The sequence below is a fragment of the Kryptolebias marmoratus genome, linkage group LG13, assembly GCF_001649575.2.
Source record: "Kryptolebias marmoratus isolate JLee-2015 linkage group LG13, ASM164957v2, whole genome shotgun sequence".
Lineage (NCBI taxonomy): Eukaryota > Metazoa > Chordata > Actinopteri > Cyprinodontiformes > Rivulidae > Kryptolebias > Kryptolebias marmoratus.
The window spans coordinates 2,084,968-2,101,919 of record NC_051442.1 but is presented as its reverse complement, the minus strand read 5'-3'; the positions used below and the strand labels follow the sequence as shown (position 1 = coordinate 2,101,919).

General features: G+C 39.4%; 1 protein-coding gene across 2 annotated transcripts in view; it reads left to right on the top strand.

The window, feature by feature from the left end:
- klf8 (Kruppel-like factor 8) overlaps window positions 1-16,952 on the top strand; it is a 65,586-nt gene that overhangs the window by 29,943 nt on the left and 18,691 nt on the right. For both annotated transcript variants that reach the window (XM_017429168.3, XM_017429167.3), the window contains exon 2: window positions 2,476-2,772. In XM_017429168.3, the coding sequence (XP_017284657.1) occupies window positions 2,476-2,772 (297 nt within the window). The remainder of the gene's footprint in view (window positions 1-2,475; window positions 2,773-16,952) is intronic.

The following is a 16,952-nucleotide window of genomic DNA, read 5'->3' as shown; positions in this document are numbered from 1 at the left end:
ACAGTTACAGATTATTAAAATGCGGCTCCTGCCCCAGATGTTTCTGTGAAGCTGGTGTGTGGACTTCCACCTTCTGTAGCTGTAAACTTTAAATTAAACACTCCATATTTTCACTGTTATTATAGCTTGCTGCCATGACAGGCGGGCAATCATGTAACTGCCTGTCTCTGCATATATCTCATGAACCAGTGGATGGATTTTAAAGAAATTCTTCAAGAGTAATCAGAAGATGTATATTTACAACTGATTAACCTGTGGGCTCACCACCAGAGTTAATTTAACTCAGTAAACACAAAAATTGCTATAACTCAGTCAAAGTTACAGATATTCTGCTAAAATTTAACATGAAGTTAGCTCAGAGTCATCCTCAACACATACCCAGACTGCTTACAGATTGCATGAGATTTTTGTCTAAAACTAGGAAGCAAGGCGGCAGGCGAGAAGTAATACAATCTAAAAATGATTTTTATGGAGAGAGAAATGTTGCTCAGACGGGATTAATTTTTATCCTTCATGCTCTTTATGATCTGTATTAAGTCATGGAGTTATATGAACACTACATTTCCCATGAGCCAGTGGGGCTCATGGGAATTATTTTTAAGGTTTATTTTTAAGGTTTAAAGAATATAGAATATATATTTAAAATTACTATATTAAAGAATATAGAGAAAAATATTATTTGAAACTGAAAGAAATGCACAATTAACCTCCAATTATGGTTACTCAAACTGGCTTGATTAACCAGTTATTTATAATAAACAAACAGTTTTTAAGCAAAAATCTAGAATTTGATCATTGAAAACTTTTTATGAATGAGAACATTAAAAACTTTACCTGCCTGATACACATGTAGAGGATTCTCGTTCCTTTGTTATGTTTTGACTTCATAAAACACAAAGTAGGCATTTATATTGATGCTTTTTTTGTACTTCATTATATTTAAAGAATTTGTGTAACTTTTAATTTGATAAATAGGACCAGAAGACCAGAAACTGTAAAATTTCAGTTTAAAGCATTAAAAACCAAAAAAAGGCCCAATCACACATACAGTACTATGATCCAAACTGGAGCTTTTTGGCAACAAGACCCATCAGTTCTGTGTCCACTGACCCAAAAATGAAACATAAAACGATCACAGGGGGTCTTGAATCTCTGCAAGGTCTCATGAAATCTCAAAACTATCAAGGCATTCTGGATCCACATGTGCTGCTCAGAGTCAGAAAGCTTGGTGTCAGTCAGCCTCCAACAGAATAATGACCCAAAACACAGCTAAAAGCACCAAGAATGGCTCAGAACCAAACATTGGACCGTTCTGAAGTGGCCTTCTGAGGCCTGATCTAAACCCTGTTGAACATCTGTAGAAGGAGCTGAAACATCTGGAGAAACCCTTCATACCTGAGACAGCTGGAGCAGTTTGTTCAAGGGGAATGGACCAACACACCTGTGGACATCTGTGGACACCTGTGGACAGGTGTGGACAGGTGCAGAAGTTTCCCTCTGAGACGTCAGCACCTTGATGTCCTTTTTGTCAAGACAAGTTTCATTAGTTTGGTTTTTAAAATAATTCTGCTGAACCAGAATTCAAAAGCAACGACTGATTTTCTTTAGTTGTTTTTTAGTAATTTTTTTCTCCATATTACTTTTGACAAATTTCATTTTCATTTGTATTTGACATGTTATAAAGCTGTTGAGATGTTTGGGTCAAGTTATTCTCAGATGAACAGAAAGCCTTTATGTGATAAAAAGTTTTCGAAGAGGAAATGGACAGAAAATTCAGCCGGGGCGTGTGTTTCTACGTCTCCTGAGTGTGTGTGTGTGTGTTTGCGTTCTCTCTGCTTTGGCACTCCCTGGTTGCTCGCTCTATGTGTGTGTGTGTGTGTGTGTGCGTCTCCAGCTCGGCTTCCAGAAAAGGGTGTGTCTGCCTGCCTGCCACTGAAAGGGAGGGAGGGGTCAGTTCACGGCTACTCCTCCCTGCTCTCCCTGTTATTTCTCTTTCGTTCTCACTCCTTCTGTGGCAGCCTCAGGATTTAGGCCTTTGTCTCTCTCTGCCTCTTCTGTCTGTTTCTTTGCTTTCCATTTTCTGTCTCTTTTAAACTCAGGGGGATGTTTCTCAGTGTTTTCACCCCCCCACTTTCCTCTGGCAGATTTTAGAGGTGTTTTTGTTTAGCAGGAATTTTATTTCAAGGTAAAGTTTAAATGTACAGCTTCCTTTTCTAACTTTTCTTCTTTTTCAACTTTTTTCTACTCCTTCCTCCAGCCTGAAACTTTTTCCCTACCTTGCTCTGACCCCTCCCTCCTCCTCCCTTGTTTTTCATTGCCCTTTCTTCCCACTCCCTCCCCCCTGCTTTTCCCTCTCTTCAACTACCCCCTTATCACCTCTTCTCAACCAACCCCCCCCCTTCTTCCTGTCTACCTCTTCCATTTGAACTCACCTACCTTCCTCTGGTCTAACGTCCTGCCTCTCCTCCTCCTCAGTGCCAGTCGACTCCAAAGCAGAAGAAGAGCGCTGTCAGTGCCCGGAAGAAACAGAGGAGCCCGGCCAAGCAGAGCGCCCCGACCCGGCAGCCATCGCCGCCGCCGCCGGTCCTAAAAGAGGAGGAGAAAGAGCCGGCAACCGGGCCTCGGCTGCCCCACAGGGCAGAAACGGAGGAAACGGGCGAGGAGACGCTAGAGGAGGTGGTGACGCCGTCTGTGAGGGTGAAGGAGGAACCGGAAGAGAGAGACATGCCCTCTGTACAGATCAAACCAGAGCCAGAGGAGATGGAGTGCACGGTGAGGAGTGGGAGGGGGAGAGGGACGTGATTGGTTGATTGATTGATTGGAAGGGATGGGGCAGGTGGTTTGATGGAGTGGAGGCAGGCGTGGCTGAGTCTGGCACCCCTCATGGTTAGACATGGTGGAACATATTCACTTCGATACCAACACCGAAGGAGGAACCGTTTGGATCTAACTCCTCATCAGGCACCAGAGGATGATCCTTTTATTCCTTGGAATGGCGATATGCATTCCACCGCCTTCCATGCCAGATTTTTGGACTGAAATCATCTTATGTTGAGAAACGACAGGGTTGTAGCAGTTTTGGAGAAACCTTGAAAATAATGTTAAAATTATGCGGCGCCCAACTTGAACTGGGTTGGGTCCAGAAGTGATCCAATAATTAGTTTCAGAAAGTTTCATTCAGATCAGTCCAGTGGTTGGTGAACACACAAACATGCGTTAATGATCAGCGAAACTAACGGCAAACAGAACCATTCATGTCTCTGACTTCAGTTCTGAGAAGCATGTAAAGGCATCTGTGACCCAAAAGTACCTTTTCTGGACCTGAAGGCTGAAGTTTAGAAATAGAACTCGGGGATCAGATAAGATTTGAACAGACTCTGAGGATAGCCAACCTTTTTTAAGAAGAGAAGACAAAGTCTGATTGTAAATGTGACTGACCTTTGACCTGTCATACTCATTGTTATTGTTCGGTGTTTTCTGGGCTGAACATGTGTCTAACAAGCCTTTTCTGTCACTGAGGGGTGAAAAGGGGTTGAGCAGTCAGCACTGGTGACCATGTTGTACTAAAAGCTACAGACTTAGTTTCAGAACCTGCTGTTGGTTCTGCTGTCAGAACAAAATGAACGGATGAAAGAGGAACTTAACTGATGGGATTGTCTTTGTTGTCTTTGGATCTGGTGGAAATCAAGATTAGCCTGAAAACAAATCAGACTTCTAAACATTAGACAAACGTTTGTGATGCCAGACGCTCTGAGATGTTGCTGTGGCAACAATAAGAAAAGTAAGTACCTGCAGAGTTAGACTGTAAATATTAATCACTGGACTTCTCTGTGCCGGCACCATTTCTCGTGTAGTGTTTACTGTCAAACACGAGCCTAACAGAGATCGATTTCTTTAGGTGTTTTTGTTCTACACTAAGTTTTTTACACTGATATATTAATGTTTTTTTCTGAGCAGAAGCTGATTAGGGCTTACAAGGTTTTGCAGCAGTGACAGTGGAAAGTGGTGGAATGCCAGCGGCTTTGATTTTCTGCCGCTTTTGTGGTAAATTTATGTGAACATGTGTTCATTTTCAGAAAATGCACAAAGAAGAAAAGCTCAAATCACTGAATGGAACGAGCTGGATTCAAATTAAATCTTCAGATGAAAAAATTAATATTTTTTTTCTGGAAACTGTTTTTAAAAGATGCAGACAAGACAAGATGTTCTGCAAAACCTCACTGAGGTGTTGAGACCCGAGGTTCCCTCTAAATATGTTGGATAAGGTTCGAAAAGGTTAAAAACACTTTGGCATGTTTGGTGTTGTGACCTAATTAGTAAAATGTTTAAAACACCCAGAAACATTTAAAATCTTACTCTAATTTGTGACACTTAATCTGACAAAAAACAGCAACTTTTGTTAAATTTTCCAAACTGAGAAAATTGTTGTTTCTGGATTAAGAAGATAGTTGGATGGGTGACATGTTGGGTCTCCAAAACACTTCATAAAAATATTTTAGTGTTCTTGTGTGGTAATAAGTTTTATGGTATAACATTTGGTGTCCCGGTAGCCGAGTTTCATCCCGACTGTGAGCACTAACAGATCACATGAGGTCTTTGTTAAACTTTGGCTTACAGGATGGTGTGATTCCTTTCTTTAGTTCTTCTAAAATTAAAACTTAGATAAGCTGCTCTCGTTTTTATGCAACATATACAGCAGATGTGTCAGAGAAACTGCTGAGAATCACTTAAAAAGGTGATATTTAGCATTTTTTGTCTTTTTAAATGCACCTATGTTATTATTTAGGTTCTGTGTTGGTTAATTATCATTTTGCCTCGTCTTTATGGAGGCGGTGATTATTGGTGGCTTCACCTCTGCGTGTTAATTAAATATAATCATATAAAATGTCTATATGTCTTCCTGCATGAGCTGACTGGTTGGCAGTGCAGGCACAATATTCTGGCTGTACAGGCTGATAGCTCCATACCCTGTTATAATCAGAGACGTGGGAGGATATACAATAAGGGGTGTGAGGGGTAATGATAAGGTGAGGCTCGGACGAGTCGCAGGCATCGCTACAGCAGCCATTACCTCAGCCTGCATGCAGAGAAAGGATGCTTACAGAGAGGGTGGAGTCGGCAGGATGGGTGCAGTATGAAGAGAACGAGCTGGAGGAAGTGGTACAGAGGAGACAGATGGGAATAGGGTTCAGATGGAGGGAGGAGATACGATGGAGGTGGAGACGGTGTGGACATTCAGATAACAGCGGACTGCACTGCAGGATGTTGTTTTTTTATAGAATGTTGACTTGCAGACTGAGGATGACTTTGGGTTTTCTACAGGAAAGCTAGCGAAGCTGGCAGTTCTTTATAAGAAACTGCAGCTTTACTTGAAATTAGTCATAAACCTGGAGATGTGAGTGAACTTTGGAGGTTGCTGCAGCAAAATAAGAAACAATCATAACTCATATCAGAAATCAGTTATTCAAACTTTATATTGCTCATGGCTTTTATGAATAAGCGTGATATATTTTGCAATTATCTACGGAAAATTTTCAGGTTGATTCATCCTATTGAGCAAGTTGAGTCATCCGAGCAGTAGTTTCGACCTGTCTTGCACATATCGATTTTTGTAACTTGTTGCACTCTGTGCGAGGAGCAACTTATAAACAGGAAGAGCAGCAGAATCTGCGAGTACGTTTCTTTCTACAGACATTTATAAGACTGAACAAAAGCTATGAAATCTCCAATCATTGCAGATGTTTAATAAACCTCTTAGTTAAGACAAAACCTTTTAGTTGCACTCTTGTATAAAGACTGCATACCATGAAATGTTTTTCTGGGTGCAGCCATGAGCCAGAGCCTGCACACTCAGGATGTGGGGTTGTACTCTTGTTATAAATGTGTTAAAACTAAACATATTAAAGAAATGCACATGTAAACATACAATAGCAAAGAAAGGGATACATGAATCAACAAAAAATCAACACATGGAAAAAATTATCTGAAGTGTATTTTTATGTTTTAGTCTGGAAAATGTCCCATTAATTTCCATGAAGAGGCGGGGCTTAAAAATGGTTCTAGAACCAGCCACTCTTATCAAACCTGCAGGTAGCTGGACAAACACAAAGATGTATATATATATTTTTTACTTCAAATGATTCCTGAAGTGCTGAGCATGTTCTACAGGAACCATGTGGTTGTTCAGAACAAAACCATCCAGATTTGAGAACAAGGTGTTGGAAAATGTACGGTTTGGAGCAGACGAAAGAGGAAGGTCATGTTCAGGGTCGGAAACATGGCTGCTTCTCATTCTCAGCTTAAAGGTCGAACTTGTAGAAAATCCCAAAGCTGTGTTTCCAGAAATGGGATTTTAGGTCAGAATTTAGCAGCGTCAGGTCGAAAAAGTTCTCCCAGGTCAGACGTTCACTGTTTGAAAATGAACTTTAACAAACTGGATCAATGTAAAGAAAACTGCCAAGAGAAAATGACAAACTTTACTGATAAACCCTGAAAGGGATGTTTTAGGATTCCTTTTTATTTTTGGCTTCATTTCAATCTGATTGGATTTAAATCTGGATTTACGCACGTCTTGGTTTGCAGTTAGATCAGTTTTAGACAGATTTTTCTGACGCTGGATAAATGACGTTTATGTCGACTTTTGATGTTAGTGGAAAAAGAGTTTAGATTCTCCTGTTTGTCATCAGTAACTAGTCTGTGATTCTGATTGGATTTAAAGCTGCAGTGTGCAGTTCAGTCCCAAACCAAAGAGAAAGGTTTGTTTTTGACCAACATCTCCAACCCGCTCACCTCAGAGCTGTGAACGCTCAGCTGGATGAGAACGCTGTTGAGCAGTCGTAGTGATAACTTTAGTTTTCAGCCAGTTCTAACGGCGTCATTTTTTTTCTTCCTCTGGTTCCATTACCTTTATTTAACCAAATAATAAAAAACCTGCTGAGATCCAAACCTTGTTTCCAAAGGTAGCTGTGCTTGAAGTTGAAGGAACAGAAACAAGCTGCTGCTGCTCTTTGCCATATTTCGATATCCTTCTAGCACCTCTTAGTCCGGTAGAGTAGTAGAATCTGGTGTTCCTGCAATGAGTGCACAATAAGGGTGCACAATAAGCGTGCACAATAAGAGTGCACAATAAGAGTGCATGCAGATGTGGAGTGATGTACAAAGACAGACAGGTTGACAGTTCAATCGTTAAATTTGGCAGGAAACACGATATTGGATGATGCTTTTAGCCAACTGTTACTGAAATACACTTTTTTTCCCCATCCTTTTTGGTCACATCAATTTATTAATACCTATCAAGATTTATTCAGTTAAAATCCTTATTTTATGTTCTCTTTAAATGTGAAATGAGAGATTTCTAAGCATGCAATAATCTGCACATAAATCCTAAAAAAAAAGGGTGTAAAAGTATTTTTGGATAGTTTCTTTCCTCCAGTATGAAATAAACCTAAAGTGTTTTGCCTTGAGAAGCGTGCATATATTTCTAGTGATTAGCTGTGGTCTGGTTCTGGTTTCCAGTTGGACAAAAAGTGCAAGTTTTCCTTAAATCCAACATCCTAAGTCTGTTAGTTTTTTCTCTATAGTCTCTATTTTCTTTTGCAAATTTTCTCTAGAGATATTTTGATAACGCGTGGAACTCCCTGAGGTGCCAAACCCAAGCTTCTTTTACTTAATTTACATAATATCATGCAATAAAACTGCTGTTATTCCACTAACATCAAACCCATCCATACATCAACCCTGAAACTTGACATTTATTATTGGTACAGGTAGTCCAAAAATAGTCTTATAGTAAAAGTATTTAATCTTAAAATGAAAGAAAACCAAAAAACCCATTAAAGTTTGATGCATTTTATTGACTTTTCTGTTTGACTGAATTTCCTGCAGGGTAATAATGAGCAGAAATAGAGTAAAGAAGGTGTGAAGAAAGAACCCCAAGCCTTAAAAACTTCTCATACTTCAGAGAATTATGTTCACATGGGTCTAACGGTGTTGGGGGATGGGGGGAGGGTCCGTTCCAGCCTCATATATGTGTGTGTTGTGGCGTGGTGTGGTTTGGGTTAGTGATGGGTGGGGGCTGGGTGGAGTTGTATTGCGTAAGGGATCATTAGGCAAAGGTTGTGTGTGTGTGTGTGTGTGTGTGTTGACCACACCTCTGCGGCTGTCTCTAACAGAGGGGAGTGGACCTTCCTGACTGAAGATAAAGTCCCCAGGAAGCTGACCCTCTTGGTATTTACTCGGCTCAGAGTCTAAAACATCCGAATAATGCTTTGTTTAAATTCTACCCATCTATCATCAATAATAACACTTTCCCCCTCTAATCTTTGAGTTTAAATCCCTCTAAATGACTAATTTATAATCCAGATTGAAGCACAAACATCATCTGAAGCAGAAGTGATGCCAAATTTGTTCAAGTTGCCTGAAATTCAAACAACATTGTGCTCCCGCAGCTACATGCAGTTCTTTTCTCTCTGGTTTCTGGTCTCGAAGGGTGACATGTAAGAGAAACACCAAGAATAACCTTTTGTCCAGCTCTTCATACTTCCTTGTTTGCTTCTCAGTTGGAGACAATGTGAGGTCCGTGTCAGAAAATATCTAAAGCAAACAGAACGATGGAAATCCCTTTCTGTACAAATGATTGATGATTATCTTTACTCTGCTGATCTGTGGAGTCCAAGCTTGTTAATTAGTTAATCTAAAAATGCCCCAAGTTTCTTAATCTCAAAATAAGATCTACAAATGCTGTAATTTGTCCAGATGACTGCAAGACATCTGCTAATGTTTAGTTAGTTATTACCTAAGACATAAAACATCACTGAACAGGTTTAACCTTCAAACTTTTTCACTGCTAACAAGTTAAAAGATTACAAAAACTTCCACCATATCTGTGAAAAAAACAGCCACAATCTTTTAGCTTTATTTAAAATAAATCCACATTGTTATCAAATATTATGCTTTATTACACATTAAAAATAGACAATGTGTAACCCACTGGGTCAAATTTGAACCGATCCACCCCCAGGAAGTTTTAACTCAGCAGGTTTGAGTTATCAAAACTCAATTAAAATGACTAATTTGTTGAATGAGAGCTACTAATAAGTTGAATTAGAAAGAAAAATCCAAAATCTGCCTTATTAGATAATTACAAATTGAGTTGTTGTTTGCTAGCTGTTGCTAACTGCTATTAGCATCAACTAGCTACCACCAACCAATAAATGTTTAGGAACCAAAACTGGCAGTCTAATGTAAACTAAAGTTGTTAACAAACTTTTTACCATCTTACCTTTACTTATTACATCCTAAATCAGAGGTCTAGTCAGGTCAAACTTAGTCAACCTCTGGTTGAAAATGGCTGCCTGTGAAGAACGACTCAACTTTTTGACCCAATATTTATTTAGATCAGCCCAACCTGTGACCCAACAGCTTTAACTCAGACATGGAGATCGAAAAATAACCCATCGGTTTTTAGTTTGCACAGTGAACGGAATCACTGCATTGGTATTCATTGAAGCCTTACGTTGGGTAAAGTCCTGGTTGATCCTTAAAGTTGGGGTCATGAGGTCGGAGTAGAGCCGCTGCTCCTCCTCATCAAAATGAGTCAGCTGAGGTGGTTCAGGCATCTGATTAGAAGCTTTCCAGGTGTATCCCACTGGGAGGAGACCCCAGGCACTCCAAGCTTTGGGATCCTTCAGGATGAACTGGATGGATTGGAAATTTTAATTTACTCTTTAATCCACACTTTCTATTTTCCACCAAGGGTGCTGCACTCGGGGCTGCAAGAGTGATCACAGCTTCTTCTTTTTTATTTTATCAGAAAAACAGGCAATTTATCAACTGATGTTTAAAATGGAGGAAGTCACAACTCAGACAAAAAGAGATTAGATTATCAGATTTTTATCTAATTAAGAAAAGTCAGGATTATCACAAACTGTGATATCCTAGACAAGACGGTGTAATGTCATCACTTTGTTTTGTCACTGCCTACAGGTTAGTGCCAATGGAAATAAAAGTTGCTAACAGTCCTCACAGGCTGCTAGTCTTAACAAAAAAAGCAGTTATTTATCCTGTATTATCAGGTGTTTAAAAACAATTTAAACATGAGGCGTTTGGTGTAAAAAAGTCAGAGTTTAACAAGTTTAAACAAGCAGAATTTGAATAATTTAGCAGCTCTTTATGCAACCACGGCAGCTTTTTCAAAGTTAATATGAATTGTCATGACAACCTGACATGTTGTAGAGAAACTCTGACCTGACTTTATTTACCAGCCAGTCTGTGGCTCTCTTCATCACTGTCGTGGTTCTATGTTTGAACGTCTGGGTGTTGTCACTTCAGCAGATTGATGAATGTTACACATTACACACCTGAAAAAGGAAAAAGGGACACATGTTGGCAAACAGAATAAGGAGCCTTGAAATCAGGACGAGAGGAGGTGAAGCCCTGCTGGGGAGCGGCTTGTCATCAGGAGTTAAAGAGATGATTAAACAATGTGGGTTAATGTAGGTACTCACTGCAATGTCATGAAGACCGGTCAAAAAATAATTCATAAAGTAAAAGACAAAATCTGCACATTTTTTACTCATATCAAAGGTTTATGTGTCCTTGAATTAAAAATTTCAAATCAAAATTTGCAACTCTAAATGCAATCTCTTATCTCAGCTTTTCATATTCTTGAGTTTATATTTGTGTCTTTGTGATAAACTTTGTGATTTTATTGTCTGTGATGGGTGCTGTACAAATAAATTTTACTTAAGTGACCAAAAATAGGTCAAAAATGGCGACGTCCACAGAAGAGCTGACTAAGATGGAGAAGTCTGACAAATTTGAAGTGTTTGTACCTGTTTGATGAGTAAAGTATGCAGATGTAAGTGCTTTGTTTACATTGAGTACGTACCTGCGTTTCAGAATTGCATATTCTATATTTGGAAAACAACAGGAGTTTGATAAAGTTGATGTTTTATAGTTCATAGAAGGAGTACCTTTAACAACAACATGGGGTCAGAGGTCAGCCGGCAGATTTACTGTGGCTCTCCAGTGAAAAATTTGGTGAAATTTCTGTTAGCGTATATCCTGTATTATCTCATCGCTCTTTTCCCGCCATTGTTCTTCTTCTACACTTTCTCCTCCAAACTTTCACACATGAATCTTCTTCTCTCCCTCCTCTCCTCTCCACACTCAGTTGGCCTCGCTACCTCACCCTAATAAGATATGTCGGGGGAGGCTCTGCTTCCGCTCGCCCGGTCACCATGGCAACCACGGCTCTGGCGGGAGTTGCCGAAAAGACTGTATAGCCTGACCCCCCCCCTCACCCCCCCCTNTCCTCCTTATCCTCCTCCACCTTTCAACACTGAGCGTCTCGCTTTCTCTCTTTTCTGACTGGCTGCTTCATCCAAACACACACACGCGCACACACACACACACACATTGAAAACCTGCCAGCGCAGCACAGTGAATGAACCTAATCTCTCTTTCTCATATACACAAAGACCCACAAACAAACAATGAGGGCCTCTGTGCATCAGTGTGTGTGTGTGTGTTGTGTGCACATAAACAAGTCAGTTGTCCTCCAGCAAACAGGAGCACTCATGCACAAAGAGAGGCCACGACACGCATATACACACACACTCACACACCCACACACACTAGTCCTCTGTATGTGTTTGCATGTGTAAGAGCATGAAGCGTTCAAGGTTTAAGGTCTATTTACTGACTGTTCGCCATGAGGGCTCCTCCAGCACCAGTTAGTTAGTCCTCGGTGTGTGTGTGTGTGTGTGTGTGTGTGTGTGTGTGTGTGTGTAGCACATTCACAGCTTATGGATACAGAGGTTCTACAGGAGAGATGTTTTTTGGGGGGTGGTGGGGGGGTTGCAGTGCAGATACTGGACAGATGCAGCTTCTTTATGCTGCTGCATGATGATGATGTCATTGTTGGCAGCGAGCTTCCTACAGAGCGAAGCTTCCAGGAAGTAAAATCAGCAGCTCTGACTGAGACAGGAAGCTGTGTTTTCTTTCTGAGCGGCTCGCTGCAGCTCCTTCATGATGTTTTCTTGGTTTCGTTACAGTCGTGGAAGGAGAGAAAAGGTCTTTATGATCTTTAAAAGCAGAAAAAATCCAGACATCCAGCTGATTTATCTGCCTCAGTGGGCATCCGTTTAACCCCAACCCTTGGATTCTGCTAAAAAACTAAACAAATTGGTAAAAATTTACATTATTATCTTGAAAAAAACTAATTAGGAATAATGTTGTTGTATTTATTTTAGCTCCATGCAACACCAAGACATTCCAATGGTTCACACCTCAGATGTTTTTATATTTCTCTTCTTTTCTGCATGAACAACCCAAAATATAAACATAAAAACACTCAGACTACAACCACTTCAACAGCAGGTGCGTCAGATTTACAATATTTGTGCTAAATTTTTAAATCAAATCTTATTAAAAATGGAAAGCATATTTCTGAAAATCAGCAGCTCATAAACTGATTAAAAAGTAAAATAATATTTAAAGGTTCTAAATAAGGAAAAAAAGCATTTTCGTCCTTAAAGGTGCTGTGGCTTTAATCAATCAAAAAACTGTCCTGTCAGAATAAAAAAAATAATTTATATTCTCTAAATATTAAGATGATATTGAATCAATATTAAAACAAATAAATATTAATTATAAGAATATGAATGCTTTAAATATTTGGGATGCAAAAATGTTTAATTTAGTCTTTTTTAAAGACTAAAATCAATAATAAATAAAAAGGATTCAACAAAAGACAAACAAACAAATAAATACATGAACATTTTATTGAATAAATAGACTGAGTGTATAATATTTACAGTACAAAAATGTAAAATATCGTAATCTTTTAAAAGACTAAACTAAAGCAATTAAAAACTAATTAAATAAATTAATGAATGAATAAATAAGGTAGTTAACAAATGAATTAATTTCAAATTTTCATTGCTTTAGCAGCATTTAGCAGCTTTTTAAAGTCAGGATATTAATCTGCTTAATTGCATAAAATGTGAAGCAGGCAAAACAACAACTAAAAACTGTCATATTTTAATAAAACTGTTTATTTTTCTTCCAGGAACTTTAAATATATTTAGTTTAGATACAGTATGTTAATGATTCATCATATTGTACGTGTTAAGATGTATCAAAAAGACTTTATGAGGATGAAGTACTGAAGTTGTTTTCCACTAACTTGTGTTCAATCATTAAACTCGACCTCACAGTTTGTGTTTACCTCCAGCATCAGAGAATATTTAGCAGGTGAGAGAAGAGAGGCAGCACAAACTGACAACTTTTACTTTTTGACGGTAAAACGAATAAAGGATGAGGTGATGACTTCATGGCAGGCATCGTTACAGAAACCTCCTCACCTGTTCACCTGTCTAATGTTGTTTTTTTAAATAAATAATCGCTCAGGGATTCTTTAGGCCACAATCCTTCGAGTCAGATCGGACGTGAAGCATTAGAAAAGGGTTTGAAGCTGTTCTGAATAATGAGGAAAGTGGAAAAAAAATCATCTCTCAAAGAAAATGTTTAGCTATGATAATAGTTTCATGATTTTTCTTGCGAACGTGGATCTTATTAAAACTTTGAGTAAACAGTCTGAGGCAGTTTTACCTGCTTCCAACAGAAACAGTCTGTTTCCTGGTTCTGGTTCTGGTGCCAGCGGCGTCTCTGACGAAGTGCTGAAAGTTTCGTTGACGGGATGATTGAACCAAGATGGTTTTGGTTTATTGATGAAAGGGATGATTTTGAAACAAATTGTGGGTCGACGGGCTGGTTTCTGAGAAGCTTTGGTTCTGAACGTTGGTTAATCGCCGTCTGCTCGAGGGCGTTCTTGGTGCCTTATGAACTCATTTGGACATGATGTTTTACAAATTTTGCAGAACTCGTCTTTCCTGTGTGATTTTACGTGTAAACAAAGAAGGGAAAAAGAAACGGGAACATTGTGTTAGTCATTTAAAAAGAGGCCAGGCTTTAATTGCAGGCTTAAAAACACTTTGCTGGCATTTCAACAGGTGTCAGAACGCCGAGTGACGAGCTGACAGCCATGATTTAAATGCTGTTGTTTTTAGATTTATCTCTCTGCCTACATGTTCCTGAAGTACATCGCTTAGCTAGTTAAGGACAAGTTAAGGAACCTCTTTTTGGCACGAGAAATAACTAAAGCAATTAAATTATTAAAGGGTTATCTCAGATTTTGCAGAGCAGTCAGCATCTTACCTGCACCTTTGGAGTTACTCAGACTTAACATGTTTTCTCATGGAAGAAATATAATAATAAACCTCTCTCTGATGCAATAAACCTGTTTTGAATGTGCAGTATCCCCAGCTGCCTGTGGGGGCAGTATAGCTTTTTTGGTCAAACATTAAAAAAATGTTTTTCACATTCTCATATGATGTTGCAATTTCTCACGTGACATTGCATGATGGAGTATGTGTTGGGAATGAGTCTGAGCTACTACCATGTCAAACTTTAGCTCAATATCTGTAAACATGGCTGAATTACATCTATTTTTGTGTTTTCTAAGGTCAGTTGGCTGTCACAGCCACCTTGAATTCAGGTGACTCAACGTTAATCGGGTATAGTTGTACATCTAATGATTATTTCCTAAAAGTTTCATTAAATTCTGTCACATTATGATGCAGTGATTGGCTGTTTATGATCAAACTGGGAGAAAAGGTGCTTGAAAATCCAGTGCTTGCCAAAATGCTATGCTTGACTGTAAAATCTTTCGTCACGTGCATTAAATATTGTCAGAGATCTCACACACTGTCTCATGTCAACTGTCCTCTGTGGGATAACGGATAGCAGAGCTTTATTGGCCCATAAATCACTCATTACATTAGTGGTGTGAAATAAGCGGCGTTGAACACGAGATGATTAAAGCCCTGCGGACGCCGTGCATCTTTCTTTCTGCCAACCTTCGTCACAGCTGCTGGATGCATCCAGTTAAAGATCACATGAATTAATTGCAGGATGGAGACCGGGTGATCCATTTTATGGAGGATCAGTTGAACTACGAAGCGCACGGAGAGGAAGAGCAACGCTCATGGAGCTCAGTGAGGGTTGGAGTCTGCTGTAACACTGAGCGGTGTTTCAGCTAACATGGATTGTTGTGATTACTTCAGAGACAGTTGTTTTCGCAGCTCCGTGAATTTGCAGGACTCTCGCAGTGTACAGTAAATGCTTTTGACTTCAGGGCAAGTGAAAGGGCACAATGTTTTCCAGCAGAGTTCAGCATCTCGACAACTTTAAAGTGGTTAGAGAAGGTGAGAAAACCTGCACAAACTGACCGTTTAGCTTATTTGTGCAGTATTTATTTACAAAATTCTGATGCGTTTAACCTTTAACACCTGCCTGGGCTGATCTCTTTCCTGCGCTCACACTTATGGATTATAATCTTCTCTACACTGAAATTTTCCACCTCATTTATTGTTTTCCTATTATTAAATTCATAGATTATTTTAAATTGGTACGACTTTTATATATTTGCAATAATATTTTATATTTATCCACATTAAAATGTTCATAGGTGCAGCAAAAATCAACCACAAGCTTGTGATAATACTTATTAAAGGGTTTCTACAGAAAGACTATGAACAAATATCTCACCTGTTGTAGATGGATCTTTGAACGACCTCCGTTTTTGAGACAAACGTTTACTTCTCTAATAACTTGTCCACAATTGCAAATAATGGCAGCAGCAGCTAGCTTTAGCACTTTTCTTACTGCTTGGGAGCCCTTCTTGCAGGGATTTCATAACAGTTCTGACCAAATAAACATGTAATTCAAAACTGATGGCGATGAAAAGGTGAGTCATTTCAAACCAGCAGGAAATATCCCAGAATCCCAGAACCTAAAACTGCCTTTTTCCTTTTGTGCTCCAAACAAAACATCAGCCTTCAGACACTTATCTCTCCACATTTTTAAAAGACTTTTAAAAACTGCACTTAAAACAAACAAAAATAAACATGTCCTCTTAGTTTTTACCCAGTGCATGATTTTTTAAATTTTATTTATATTTATATGTTAATTTGTCTTTTACTGATGGCTTTTCTCTTATATTTATATGACTGTTCTTGTCCTTCTTGCCATCATTTTGCCCAAGACTCCCTGGAATAAAAGAGGATTTATCACAGATGGACCTTCCAGGTTAAAAGCAAAACAAAACAAATTAAAGCTGCAAGCAGCGTTGGGCAGCTCAGCGCCGCTTCGGCCTACTGGCGACCGCGGGAACTCTATGATCTCGTGCACTTCCCGCGCATTTCCCGTGCACTTCCCGCGCCGTCCACTAGTTGGCGCTCAGGGCAAACCTCCGAAATCCCCTTCAGTCTGGATCTTCACGGCTCCTGTGGCATGTTGTGAAGTTTCACCGTCCTACGTTGAACGGTTCCAGAATTAGAGCACGTGTGCTGTTGCGACCTTGAACTTTGACCTTGTGACGTTGAAGTCCAAAGGGCTAATCCTTGACCCATGGGGACTCTGGTTGTGAAGTCTGAACTTCCTAAGTTACATGGTTTTAGAGTAAAAGCCTCTGTTTGCATGTGACCTTGACATTTGACCTTTGACCTTGAAATTTTTAGGGATGATCTTTGACCCACATGGACTCAATCTGTGAAGTTTGAACTTCCTACTGTACACAGATGATGACTTAGAGCATATGGGCTTTTGTGACCTTGACCTTTGACCTTGTGACCTTGAACTTCAAAGTCCTGGTCCTTTGTCCATGAGGGTTGTGGCAGTGAAGTTTGACATTCCTACGACAAACGGTTTAAGACTTAGATCATGCACAAATATGGTCCTAATTTTAGCTCCCTTTAGCTATTGCGGCCATCTTGATGTCACCATTGACCATGTGAATGTGATCAGTGCTGGTCTGGTATGACCCACAGAAAGTTTCAATAAGCTGTGACCATGTATGAAGAAGTTATTCCACATTGATGTTTCATGGC